This window comes from Crassostrea angulata, chromosome 3 (assembly GCF_025612915.1).
Source record: "Crassostrea angulata isolate pt1a10 chromosome 3, ASM2561291v2, whole genome shotgun sequence".
NCBI lineage: Eukaryota > Metazoa > Mollusca > Bivalvia > Ostreida > Ostreidae > Magallana > Magallana angulata.
The window spans coordinates 10,586,556-10,601,075 of record NC_069113.1 but is presented as its reverse complement, the minus strand read 5'-3'; the positions used below and the strand labels follow the sequence as shown (position 1 = coordinate 10,601,075).

Genomic DNA, 14,520 nt, shown 5'->3' with positions numbered 1-14,520 from the left:
AAGACGCATTTAGAAAACTCCTATGAAAATGTTGTACAACATTAGGCTGGAAGTTAAAAATGCAAAAATGTATGAATATTCAAAAACGTTCCTATAGCAAGCGAGAGCTATTACCTGCGTGAACACACGTATGGAATAAATTATTTCAAATAGTCACGTAAATTCTATCCGGTAAATGTCTCCTCCCTTTGATTTCAAATAGGTTCGGTACGATTTTTCCGGATTTAGATTATCGAAATGCCTTTAAAAATCCTCAGCTGTTTAAAATGTATACTGATTTTGGTGAAGTCAAGCGTGCATATAAATCAGAAGTAAAAATCCTTGAAAAAAAGAAACTTGTCCAAATATCTATAAACCCTTACGACAATTTAATTAATAATTCTAGAAACAATCAGTAAATTGTAAGAATAAATACATAAATGCAACAACCAATCTACAAGTTCCACGTTTATTTACTTGTACATGTAATTATTGCTGTATGGAACACATTACATTCAATATTTCATGAGTAAAGAATAAACAAAATTAGAATACTTTACAAAAAGAATTAAACTAACCGATACACGGTGCGGTTCTTACATTATTAAAAATAATTAGTCACTCTTGTGAATCGGGACAAGTACATTTACGTTTAATCAACATTATACAGTTTAAGTTACAATATTAAGTGTTTTAATCAAATGTAATAATTATCCAAAGTATGAAATTTGAGCATATTTCACATCAAACCATACGGAATTCTTCGACATATATGCAAATTACAGACAAAAATCATAAGATAAAAATCTCATTTAAAGGGGCTTGTGGAATGAAAACAAATTCATATCCAATACACTTGAGGAATGCTTTAGAAAACAAATCAGCTGCGTTATAGTTTATAGTTTGTTGATCATCACTTTCACGAATTCTGAAATAAATGAAAAAAAAACTTGTTAGAACAATCAATTTGAAAGACAAAGAAAAAACAATATAAATAAAGTTAAATCAAATACGCTATTAAAATCTCCTAGAGATATATTCAAATGTAGAAGGTTTCCGACACAGTCTAGCTCCTTTCTTTTAAATACTTAATGAACTTTGCGGCTCATCATCAAAGATAATCTAGCCTCATTTACCAAGGAATTGCTTTTGGTGAGCTTTTGATAAGTTTTTATATTAAATAACACTTTTAATTTCAGACTGACTGCATAAGACATAAAGACTTTTAAAGATATTTCCATTAATAGTCTTATTTCAACACGTCCACCCTACCCAGGGCCCCATCATGATTCAACAAATTTGAAACTAAAAACTTAAATTTTGAATCTGCATAACAATATGAACTAGAACTGTCCTAATGGGACTAATACCCCCGCTAGGCTAATTTCAAATGGGACAAATAATTGAATTGAATAATAATTAAGGTTTGGAACACATACAAAAAAAAATTCTAGAATTGTAAAAAAAAAAAAAATAGTTATCAAAGAAAAATTAAAATCAAAATTGTCAGAATTTCACTGTAAATACATATCTATAACAGTAATACATTTACAAATGTATGTATTTGATGATATATTTTTTTAATTTAATTGATTTAAAGAAAAACCAACAAAATGACAATAACCCCTCCCTTTGCAGTGAATATAAATACCGGTAGCCAAGCAATGCTCTTCTGTTGATAAAACTTTCAATATCTTTCTAATAAGAGTCTTGACAGATGCAATTAGTTGTTTCAAATTTTCCTCACTTTCTCCTATGGCACAATTGAACTCCATATCAGAAAATTGATCCCATAGGACTATGATTTTCTTTGATGAGCTTGTTAAATTTAATAAACTCCCAAAACATTACCATAATTACCATACTATGTAAAAATATGTAAAAAAGAAAATTTAATATTACAAACAATTTTAAAATTGCCAAAACACTACAATCATATCAGTAATTTTGAATTTCATTTAAATTAATGCCCAATAGGGTCACTTCATCAAATTACTTGACAAATAAATTTAAACAACCTCTAAAAATAGTTTAACTTCTTTATTAATAATTAAATTATTTATTTCCTTATAATGATAGACCTTTTGGTTTACATGAAACAGTTTTAAAATAGCCCCAAAACCATCACCCATTTTACAGATTATCAATTTCCCCTAAACACATGCTCCATCTGAACCATGGCTCAGATAATGGCTCCCTTGGGACAAATGAATTCAGCCACACTTGTCTTTGATGTTCTCATTAGCTCCTAAGAATTTATCATTGACAAACAAAAACTTTGCATTGTCAGTTGATAGAATACTTATAAAAAATAATTTTTTTTTATTAATTAAGACATAAAGACAAAAAACTCCATCTGGATGTATTTATATAAATATATTTTAGAGTGTTTTCTATTAATTAATTAATAAAATCTGTAAGGATTACCTCCCTTACTTTTCAACATTAGTGTACAATATATAGAATAAGGAAAATGAAAACTGTCATAAAATCATTAAATCTTGTCTGATCTTAAAAAAAATTGCAGGTGCACATCTTCAGATGGTGTTCAACATACAATGTATGTACAAATTTTCAAACTGTTCCATGCAGTAATAAAAAATTCTATAGGGGGGACAAAGTTGCGTCTACAGACAGACGGACTGACGGACAGACGGACAGACAGACAGACGGACAGACGGACAGGGTGAAACTAATATACCCCCCTAAACTTCGTTTGCGGGGGTATAAAAATTTAACAATGGCCACATCATCATCACAAATTGTAGCAGAATAAAACTTGTTCATGAATATTGGAATGAACGATATATCAATATGCTTATGAAGCGGTATCAGAAGTCGCAGTAATGTGGTTCTTTAAAGGTTCACAAGTAAAACTCTGTACCCCTCACAGAGGAGAAGTGATTAATAGCAGAGAAGGGATTAATAGTTTTCAATGTAAATTCCTATGTTGAACTTGCATACTTTCTGTAGTCCCACTTGTTTTTTAAAAGGTCTGAATAATCAAAACATTAATATGTTTGCCGAGCAATATAAAAAATAAAGCATTGTAGTTAATGAGAAGTAAAATTAAAAAATTTCCATATGATTTTTTTTTAAACTTTGCTATCCTCAGAGAAGAGTAAGGATCGATGGAACATTATTCTCAATTAATTTAAAAGATATTTACATTTTCCAGTGTCTGATATAAAACTACGAATCGATTTTGTAATTTATGGTCCAAATCATTTCATCAATGATAATTTTAATATTTATAATAATACAATTAATGAATTTTATTTTAATAGAGGTTATAAGGGATAATTCTTGAATATTATGCGGTGATCAAATACGGTCGGGCGAGATCAAAACTATAAGAAAGCTTTTCTGGCGTAATTGGATTTGATCACTCCCGACCATATTCGATCACCTTATGATACTCAATGAATGATTCTTAAATGTATTCCATAAATAGCACCTTTTTTATTCCTGTACAGTTTGAACTAGCTAGACTTGGTATTTTCATTGGAAGCCCTGTATTGGTCCGAGAGTGACTGTTTGAAGGTTTGACCAATTTAAAATAAACACTTTCATCTTAATTTTTGAAAATGATGAGTTGTAACTTTTAAAAAGGTCTCTCAAAAATCCCCAATCTACATTCTTTTCTTGAACTTTGTATCTCTTCTGAAGTATCAATTGTTGATTGGTCTAGGCTTTTAAGAAGTGTGTATCTACTCTTAAACAACATGATGCCACTTATTACATCATCAAAGATTTTCAGAACGGAATTTTAAAGAAAATTAAAGCTCCCCATTATATTTCTTTGATTAACGTTAAACTTTTTCTGGAGCCCCAGTGTGGGTCCGGGTTCAGTTTTAACATTGTAGAATCTATACTCATGTTAACTTTTTTTAGTTTGTAGTTGTCGAGAAGGAAATTGTAAAGATGTTTACTTTTGTATAACTTCATCTGTCCCACTTTGCAATTTCTTTAAATTTATATAAATTCAAACCAATATATTATTGGCATTATTTTATTAAAAAAAAAAAACCCCACTATTTTTAAAACAAAACTTTCAACCACTTAGCACTTTCTAAATGCAAATTTATCTAATCTCAATTTAAAACCACGATTTAATGCGGAATAGCCAATTAGTGAGTCAGGTTGATAAATACTAAGTCCCCCCCCCCCCCCCCCAGTCGGTTAATTGATTTGAGTTAAATGAAAATACAGAAAACATATTTGCTCTTATATAAATGCACGACTTTAAGGTCGTTTTTACTACAGGTGAATTATATTCAACGAACGTCAATTGTAGAAACTTAAGCTTATGTAGACCAACGACCTAATAGCAAGAAGTACAAAATATGTAAGTCAAACTTTTCCTATAACAATTTAATTATCTGAAAAATTAACATTTTGTTCTTTGAAATGAAAAATGTGTTATTTTTAAATCATGAAAAAATCTGACCTCCCAAGTTTTGCTCACATCGCCTTAAACTTACCACTTCAATCTCTTTTCAGTTGAGTGTAAAATGAAATATGCATGGTTCGAATTTGCATTTCCAGTAACTAACTTTTTAATATATTTCAAATGTTTGTACTTCTATTTATACAGAATACCTCTTTGTAACTTAATGTCACAGAAATATATTATAACTGGTATCTGAAAATAAGTAATATTAGGTACGAATAGCACTGTAAATATTTTAAAACGAAAATTTGCAACACTTCAAGGTCTTTAGATGGAAATTGTATCATTCAATTTTGAACAGAATTTAAAAGTGTAGTGGTAGTGACCTAATGATTTAATTATTTCAAAATAATGAAAACTTGATAGTGGTTTTTAGATTAATGAAGGTTTCCAAATAATTGACAAAGGTAAAAATTACTATAAATCCTAGATGACTTCATCATACTGAACATTTTGACATGACCTGCAATTTACTGTGTATAAAGTCTGAATACTTTACTTGTAATAGGTATCATGTCCAAATTTCAGGTCTTTACTATAAAAAGGAACAAAAGTTTCACGTTCTTGAAAAACAGAAGGGAAAATTGCCCCCAAAAATTGAACACCATTCAAAAGAAGGTTTCAAAAGAATCAAAATACGCCGTACCTCGATTTTTTTTCTATTTTAAGTACATGAACGGTGTGATTTATTCTTAAAGTATTGATTCAAATTAACTTTGACAATTTTTCCATTAATTTGTGTGAGAAATGAGAAAATACTCCAAACAACTTAATTCACGGTGTTAAAACGACAGACTCAAACCAATATTCAATTGGTATTATTTTATTTAAAAAACCACTATTTTAAACGCAAAAGTACATGTACCTTATAAAAAGATTACCTATAAGCATTAAGTTATACTGACTCTATCTATGGGAACAAGTTCTATTTGTCTAGCGTACAACCCCGGCGGATGTGACGTTTTCTGTAAGGGGGTATGTTTTAACAAGAAATATACAATCGATCTTTAATTATCATATAATGATTCAGTTGATATACTACAATCACAAAACTTTATGTTACGTTTGGACTAACTAATCTAATTTGCTAGAACGTTTATCAATTACCTAATAAAAAATAACCCTTTTCAAATTAAAATGGTATTATGTCTTAACGGCATCAGTTTTTAAATAAACCTTTAAACTAGAACTGTCGTAATGGGACTAATACCCCCGCAAGGCTAATTTCAAATGGGACAAATAATTGAATTGATTAATAAAGGTTTGGAACAAACAGCTCTCAAACAGCCAAAAACCAAGAGGAAATGGTCACCTCCAGTTAAGACTACAGTGTCAAAGTGGAAATCAGCCAAATCAAAAAAGTCACCTCACAAAATCACATCTAAAGTTGAAAACAAAAGTAGTGTCCCAAAAAATTCTAGAATTGTAAAAAAAAAAGAATATGTTAACAAAGAAAAATTTCACTGTTAATTCACTGAAAATACACATCTATAACAGTCATACATTTACAAATGTATGTATCTGATGATATATTTTTTTTTAAATTTAATTGATTCAAGAAAAACCAACAAAATGACAATAACCCCTCCCTTTGCAATAAATGGCAATACCGGTAGCAAAGCAATGCTCTTCTGTTGATAAAACTTTCAATATCTTTCTAATAAGAGTCTTGACAGATGCAATTAGTTGTTTCAAATTTTCCTCACTTTTTCCTATGGCACAATGGAACTCCATATCAGAAAATTGATCCCATAGGACTATGATTTTCTTTGATGAGCTTGTTAAATTTAATAAACTCCCAAAACATTACCATAATTACCATACTATGTAAAAATATGTAAAAAAAAAAAAAAAAAAAAAAAAAGAAAAAAAAAAAAAGAAGAAAATTTAATATTACAAACAATTTCAAAATTGCCAAAACACTACAATCATATCAGTAATTTTGAATTTCATTTAAATTAATGCCCAACTGGGTCACTTCATCAATTTACTTGACTAATAAATTTAAACAACTTTTAAAAATAGTTTAACTTCTTTATTAATAATGATATTATTTATTTCCTTATGATAGAAACTTTTGGTTTATATGAAACAGTTTTAAAATAGCCCCAAAACAATCACACATTTTACAGATTATCAATTTCGCCTAAACACATGCTTCTTCTGAACCATGGCTCAGATAATGGCTCCCTTGTGACAAATGAATTCAGCTACACTTGTCTTTGATGTTCTTATTAGCTCCTAAGAATTTATCATTGACAAACAAAAACTTTGCATTGTCAGTTGATAGAATAATTATAAAAAATTATTTTTTTTATTAATTAAGACATAAAGACAAAAAACCTCCATCTGGATGTATTTATATAAATATATTTTAGAGTGTTTTAATACTATTAATTAATTGATAAAATCTGAAAGGATTACCTCCCTTACTTTTCAACATTAGTGTACAATATATAGAATAAGGAAAATGAAAACTGTCATAAAATTATTAAATCTTGTCTGATCTTAAAAAAAATTGCAGGTGCACATCTTCAGATGGTGTTCAACATATGTACAAATTTTCAAACTGTTCCATGCAGTAATAAAAAATTCTATAGGGGGACAATGTTGCATCTACGGACAGACGGACAGACGGACGGACGGACAGACGGACAGGGTGAAACCAATATACCCCCCTAAACTTCGTTTGCGGGGGTATAACTACCACAACTCTTTCCATGCCTCTATAGTTGACTTGTTCAAGTTTATATTTTCACCACAATATGTCATTATAGTAATCGACTTACATCAGTTTTATTACCATTAAACGCCATTTTTTAATTGTTGATTTTTTTTACTAAAATGTTCCATGCCTGTATGGTTGACCCCTATATGTTTTATAACCAATACTATCCATAAATGTATAGTTGACATGTATACTATTTAATTACTGTACACTGCATACATATAAAGTTGACTTGTATTAAACGTATCATCACTACAATCATACCTGTATAGTTGACTTTTATACTATCTAATACCTATACACTCAGTACATTTTCCTGTTCAGCTGACTAATAATTTAACATTCCATACCTCCATTGTTGTTTACTTTCTAACAATCATACACTCCATGCCTGTATACCCGAACAGTTAGTTTTTACACTTATACATCTAACTCAAATCACTACTCTCCATATCCGTTTATTTGACTGTGCGCGTATACTTTTCAATTAATTATATACTCCGTACCTATATATCTGCATGGTTGACTTTTATACCTGTGTTGTTGACTCATTTACCTGTGTTGTTGACTAATTTACCTGTGTTGTTGACTCATTTACCTGTGTTGTTAACTTATTTACTTGTATTGTTGACTGATTTACCTGTATAGTTGATTTCTATACATTTAAAGTTGACTTTTTTACCTGTATTATAGTTGGCTTGTACATGTATAACTGTATAGTTGACATGTTTTCCTGTATAGTTGACTTAATTACCTGTATAAGTGATTTGTGTAGTTGACATATTTACCTGTATAGTTGATTTGTGTGGTTGACATATTTACCTGTATAGTTGACATATTTACCTGTATAGTTGACTTATTTACATGTATAGTTGACTTATTTACCTTTAGAGTTGAGTTATTTGCCTGTAATTTATTCATTACCTGTATAATTAACTTGTCCGTCCCGGTCCATGTCCGCCTCCTGAATCATGTCCTTGATCTCTTCCTCTGACAGCGTCTCCCCCAAACTAGTCATCACGGACTGGAGTTCCGTGGGGCTGATGAACCCATTACCGTCCTGGTCAAACACTCGGAACGCCTCTAGGTACTGCTCTTCGGGGTCAACTGGTCTCTCTTGAAACTTCAGCATCATCGACACAAACTCGTTGAAGTCAACAAATCCATTAGCTGTGGTAAAAATATGAATTAAACCGCGAAACTACATGTATCATTACTTTCATTTTATCGGTCTTAAATGAACAGGATAATAATCAACTTGGGTGTAAATATTATGTATAAAATTTTGAATTTCAATTAGGATAACCAAATTTATCCCTTACATGCAAATGCCTTTATTAAGAACAAGAGGCCAATAGGCCTTAACGGTCACCTGAGTAGCGTCTAACCTATACATAGACTTGTCGAGGAGTCTCGTATATTTATTTAATTGGGTTTCATTCTGGAGTAGAAAAATTATAAATTTGTAATGACAACCACCTCCCCGCCTGATATCTTTCAAAAAGAACTAAGAAACCTATAAATTTGGCGAAAAACTTAAAGATCTGGTCTACAAAATCATGAATTCAGTTTCCTTTCAGGTGTGTGGGAGTAAAGAGGATAATTTTTAAACATTATATGCATTAACACCTATACAAGAGTACAATACCTAGAGAGTCAAAACCCATACTCCAGCGGACATGAAATTTAAAATTTTAGTAGAGGATTTCCTGGTAAACATAATTACGAAGTCAGTTTTTCATACAGATGTGTGAGAATAGAGAAGAAGATTTTTAGACATTATATGCGTGAACTCTATATTGCCATACCCCCCCCCCCCCCCTTGTTCTGAACCCCTGACCCAGGGGTCATGAATTTCACAATTTAGGTAGAGGAGTAAGTGGACATCATAACCATGTATTCAGTTTTTGCGCACATGTTTGGGAGTAAAGAAGAAGATTTTTTAAAGATTAAATACAGTTTTACTATATGGCCATATTGGCACCACCCTAGAGTCTGAACCCCTGTCATGAATTTCACAATTTTGGTAGAGGGCTTCATGGACATCATAATCATGCATTTAGTTTTTAACAAATATATATGGGAGTAGAGAAGATTTTCTAAGATTAAATACATTTTTACTATATGGCAATATTGGCCCCAACCTAGAGCCTGAACCCCTGACCCAGGGGCCATGAATTTCACCATTTTTGTAGAGAGCTTCATGGACATCATAATCATGCATTTAGTTTTTAGCAAATATATATGGGAGTAGAGAAGAAGATTTTCTAAGATTTAATACATTTTTACCATATGGCCAAATTGGCCCCAACGTAAAGCCTGAACCCCTGACCCAGAGGTCATAATTGCACAACTGTAGAGGGCTTTATCGACATCATAACCATACAACCAGTTTTTTCCTCACATGTGTGGGAGTAGAGAAGAAGATTTTTGAAAATTTGGCTTTTTTTTCTTATTTGGTCCCACTTGTGGTGTCCCGGGGGTGGTAGAGCCACGAATTTCACAATTTAGATTCCTCTTACCATAGAGATGCCTCACACCAAAAATGGTAACAATTAGCCTTGTTGTTTTTAAATAGAAGTTAAAATGTAAAATTGTTAACGCACGACGGACGACGCACGACGCACGACGTAAGACGACAGACGGAAACGGATAGCAATAGGTCGCCTGAGTTTACTCAGGTGACATAATAAAATGGTGTAATCAAAATTTTAAAAAATGTATGCATTATCCGGAGAATTTTATCTAGTATACATCATGAAATCATTTATTTCTGGCCATTGGCCGAATGCAGCAGAGAACCCCCTCAACCACCCCCCCCCCAAAAAAAAAACCATCCTATGAAATTTCTGAATGAATGAGGTGTTAAATGGCTAAATGTAAATGATGCTATGTAAGCTAAAAATGGTCAAAATTAAATCGCTGTAATGGCGGTTGGATTTCATTTTGCGTGAAATCTAGTTGGCGCAATTTTGACCTATAACCATTTGCTAAGGAATACTGTTGTCTCAACCCCCCCCCCCAGCTCTGATATGGTTTGTTGAATGAATATTTTGTGAATACTGTGCAACCAAAAGCTTGAATGAGATATAAGATCGGCGCATTTATAAATTTAATATTATTGATGTTTATATATTTTGCCCATGAAAGAAATAAAAAAAGCATTTGCCCTCAAACCCCATCCCAGTCCCCTCCGGAAACAAGAAGAATTAGAGGATCCACCTCTTACCGTCTTTGTCCACATCACTGATCATTTTCTTAACATCTTCCTCGGTGGGATTCAAACCTAGGTTCCTCATGACGGTTCCCAGCTCCCCAGCACTTATTAAATCGTCACCATTCTTATCAAACATACTGAACGCCTCCCTCCAGTCTTTGAAAAAAAGGATTGCTAGTATGATACAGATTTAATTACTTTGTATGAAATTCTTGTATCCTGTTTTCCTATGATTCACTATTGATCTTAAAAGACGTTATTTAATTTTTTTTTTAAAAACCTCAAAAATAACAATGAGCTCGAGGTCAATAGAACCCCGCTCGCTATGAATAAAAAAAATTGTCCTATAAATATATACCAGTAATATATTTACATTCGGTATTTATTTCCCCTTTTGGCAATCTATTTTTTAATCGTCATCGAAAGTCCTAAATAAAAGAATTTACAAGGAAGAATCTAAATTTGAAAATTATATCAATACATTATTAAAAAAGATGTTATTGCTTTTTGTAAATTTCGAACATGTAATTACCATCTACCAATTGAAAGTGGGCGTCGGAGTATTGAAAATGTGTTCATGTGCTTACGAACTAAGCTGTAAATTGCGTTGCGTTCACTGTTTAATAAGAAATATCAAAGATTGAAATAAACGAATTGAAGAAAATCAGTCATTTTCATGACGAAGTTTTTCCACACGTGTTTCTCATTATGCTAGCTGGTTTTGGGAGTTGATTTTAATCAACTCTTCTATGCAGTTACTCTGGCAAACCGAAAGTGAAACAGTGTTTGGACCTACATGTAAGCACAAATCATTACCACTGACAAGACTAAGTTCTTGACAATAATAGAAAAAAAATCGATGTAATGTTTGCTTAACCGTTGTTTTTCAAGGAAACTTATCTATAAACACTTTGAAAATAGTCAAATTTTATATACTACGAACAATTTCAATATTTTTGTAGACTCATGTATTCCTACGCCAGAGTTAATATAGTCTCGTTCAACCAGACGCTCGGCTGTCTCCGTAAATCTGCGACAAGCAGAGAGGGGACTCTCTTGCTTGTCGGATATTAATGGAGACAACCGGGCGTCTAGTTAAACGAGACTAGAGTTCGTTTTCAATAGTGCTTGGATCCATACAATTTTTAGAATTGTTTCGATAGCTAATACATACTAGTAGTTGAAATCTTTAAATATTACAAAACATGATTCATATGGGGTTCTCGAAATTCTTGTCGGAAAAGTCTAAAAGTTCATATTATAAAAAAGTGCGTAATTCAAATACAAACTAGAAACTAATTGCCATTAAAATAAATGATAATCGATAAAATCAACTCCCGTCAGTACTTCAGTACTTTGATTAATTATTGCCACCTGCTTGTTGACAAAATTGTGACTTGTGAAAATTTAGATAATTAATCATCATACCTTTTAGCGTCTCTTCTGGTACGTCGTTTAAAGACTGTAAATAAAATTAACAGTAACGAGGTATTACTAAGGTTAATTTTGAGCACATTTCATAACTTCTTAGGAATTAATGATTTGTATAATAATGTATAGATAGTGACCAGCGGTCTTACCGCAATGCATATTTCTATGTTTAGAAATCAAGTGAATCTTAACTCCCTATTATTTATGCTTTAGAGAAGGGCAAAACAAAGAATCCGGAAATCAAAAGTTGGAGTAATTGTTAAATTTGATACATTTTACATCACTACAGCTCATGCATGAAAACAAAAAATGCAACCAATTTTTCCCTTACAACATAATACGTTTAGCTGGTTAGAGATAGCTCGGCGTAATGTTGTCAGCGATTGTTACACAAACAGCGTGTTGTCGGAGTTCCGTCGGTTGTTAATGAAAACGATATGTTACCAAGGAAACGGGTTTCATAGCCCCTTATTCGAGGTGGGCTTGATAAAAATTGCATTTCACTCCTCTTCAATTTTTTAGATGTTCAAATAATAAGTAAAAGTTACTAATATGGTTTTTGAGAATAAGAGAGAGTAGTTCCACCTCCCGTCACTACATTTTACATCCCTAAAATAATGATGCAAGTAGGCGACTTTGATGGTTTCAGAAATTATTACCAAACTTAAGCCATTAAAATAATAAATGAAGTTATTGTTCACATGTATATGCATATCTGTAACTAAGAAAAGAAATGTCCATGATATCAAAATTTGTAGATTACACACTTTCCAATGTTTTGATTCATATCAAATCAATCTTTCATTTATAAAGCTAAATGGCCTAAATATGTAAACAGCTTTACAAACAAGCAAGCAATAATGATAAAGCATTAGAATTTCACAAATCAGATTCAAGATTTTAAAAAATTGCTCTACAGCTACTTCTTGTACAATAATTGAAAAAGAGGAAAATCTATGGAGAGAAATATTGAATTTCTCTTCCATCATAAATTCATTGATAGAATGGACTTCTCTATAAATTATCGTAAACTTTCTGAACTCAGAGAGAGAGAATATGTTGGACAATTCGCCTCCAAGCCAACTCGCCCACAAGGCAACTCGACATCATTGTTCCCGATTTCAAAAATATATTTCATACGTACTTGGTTAACAAATGTTGAGGCTTTTTCGATATTTTTCGAAAATTAAAACAATATACATCTTAAATTCAACAAATATTATCTGTTGTAGATTCATTAGTTATTCCGAAATCAACGGAGAAATCCACAGATAACTGGTCTCAATGTAAACAGTCTATAGAGACGGCAGTAGATCAAGGCCGTTTACTACTGACAGCGAAATTTCATTCCTCATCCAACAGAATTCATCCCACATGTTATCACGTCGACTAATTTGTAGTATCTATTACGATCTCGAACAACTTCTCGTGCGGCGAGATTTCTTACTTTGGTCAACAATGGTTGTTCTCCGAAATATTGATTCCGTCCTCGTAATGATTAAGCGGACTTAGAAGGGGAAGTTTTGATCAGTTATACCAAGAACATCCTTATTGAAGCTGCGAACTTAGATAGTTTAAAGAATTCATGCAGTTAATAAATCAGTATTTTTATTTAATTGATATATATTATTTCATGGAGAGGGCAAATTACTTATTTTCTCCCTCGGCTCCAGCACGTCCGAGAACTGAACAATATGTATAATGTACGTATCGCTCAGGTATACATGTACAAGTAAACCCGGACGGGGGAATTATTGGTGCATGTCAAGTGCATTGTAAAACAAGAAACAGGAATGTACATTGGTTGATAAAAAAACCATCTGGTATCACTTACTACAATTTATACAGATTTGGTAAATTATTACACAAACAGAAACAAACATCTTACGAGGATGTAACTTGATGACAAATTCTTAACAATTTCTTACCATGTTGCAGAATTAGGTTTGTCAGGCAGAAGTTACACCAGTCCTGTCGCAACAGATTCTTCCAAGCTGTGATCCTGGTCAAATTTCCCCGTGTATCGAGACGCGATAGCCCGATGTTTCTCCTCACTGGGGGATTATCACAACCATCGCCGTACAGTCATTGGTTTCTACGCCTGGACGCCTAGACAGATTTTTTTCTCCACTTATGTTATTAACAAAGTAATGATATAGCAGCCCGTATAGGATGACTGTCATTTATACTCTAAATATCGTAGGATTTTTTTGATGACTCTTTAAAATGAATTATCCTATCTCACGATTAGTCGCAGCGTACTCACGTAAATTCTGTTTCACCTCCCCCAGAGATGCGGCTTAACTGTCTTGTTGCCCGGTGTGTATTTTTAGACAGCTCTGCACCTCGCTCCAGATAATTGGAAAAACATACTATTCTTTTTTTTTTTTGTTACACGCCTGCACTTGTGTTTTTCGACTTGATTTCTTCTTAAAGAATTATACTTAATATAATTATGCTGTATCGTTTGAGGTGCACATTTCAAGTGGTGAATTTTACAGTGTTCAATATCTTACGTCAAAACCTTTATTGTATGCCAAAAAATTTTGAACGAAACGAAAAAAATGCATTTTTAAATGTCGTTTTATTTATGTTGTGAGATTTAAATTTTTAAGAATATGGTTAAAGTTTTCTTAAATGTTTATTTTCAAAATAAAAGCAGATGTAAATTTTTCAGTTAAGATACAAAACAAAAGAAAACTTTCGAATTTT

General features: G+C 32.1%; 1 protein-coding gene across 1 annotated transcript; it reads right to left on the bottom strand.

The window, feature by feature from the left end:
- Positions 1 to 434: 434 nt before the first annotated feature.
- Positions 435 to 14,158, bottom strand: LOC128177896 (calmodulin-beta-like). The gene is made up of 6 exons (XM_052844798.1): positions 14,075 to 14,158; positions 13,737 to 13,917; positions 11,806 to 11,839; positions 10,390 to 10,533; positions 8,085 to 8,330; positions 435 to 907 (listed from the first exon to the last, which is right to left on the bottom strand). Exons 2-6 carry the CDS (start codon positions 13,737 to 13,739, stop codon positions 876 to 878), a joined length of 459 nt encoding a protein of 152 aa, XP_052700758.1. The 5' UTR covers positions 13,740 to 13,917; positions 14,075 to 14,158; the 3' UTR covers positions 435 to 875.
- Between the last annotated feature and the right edge of the window lie 362 nt (positions 14,159 to 14,520).

What these genes read in the sequence shown, in the direction of transcription:
- LOC128177896 (XM_052844798.1), bottom strand. An exon ending in ACCAGAAGAGACGCTAAAAG is followed by an intron (nt 10,534 to 11,805) that starts GTATGATGATTA and finishes TTTTTTTCAAAG; the next exon opens with ACTGGAGGGAGGCGTTCAGT. An exon ending in CGGACAAGTTAATTATACAG is followed by an intron (nt 908 to 8,084) that starts GTAATGAATAAA and finishes CATTTATTTCAG; the next exon opens with AATTCGTGAAAGTGATGATC.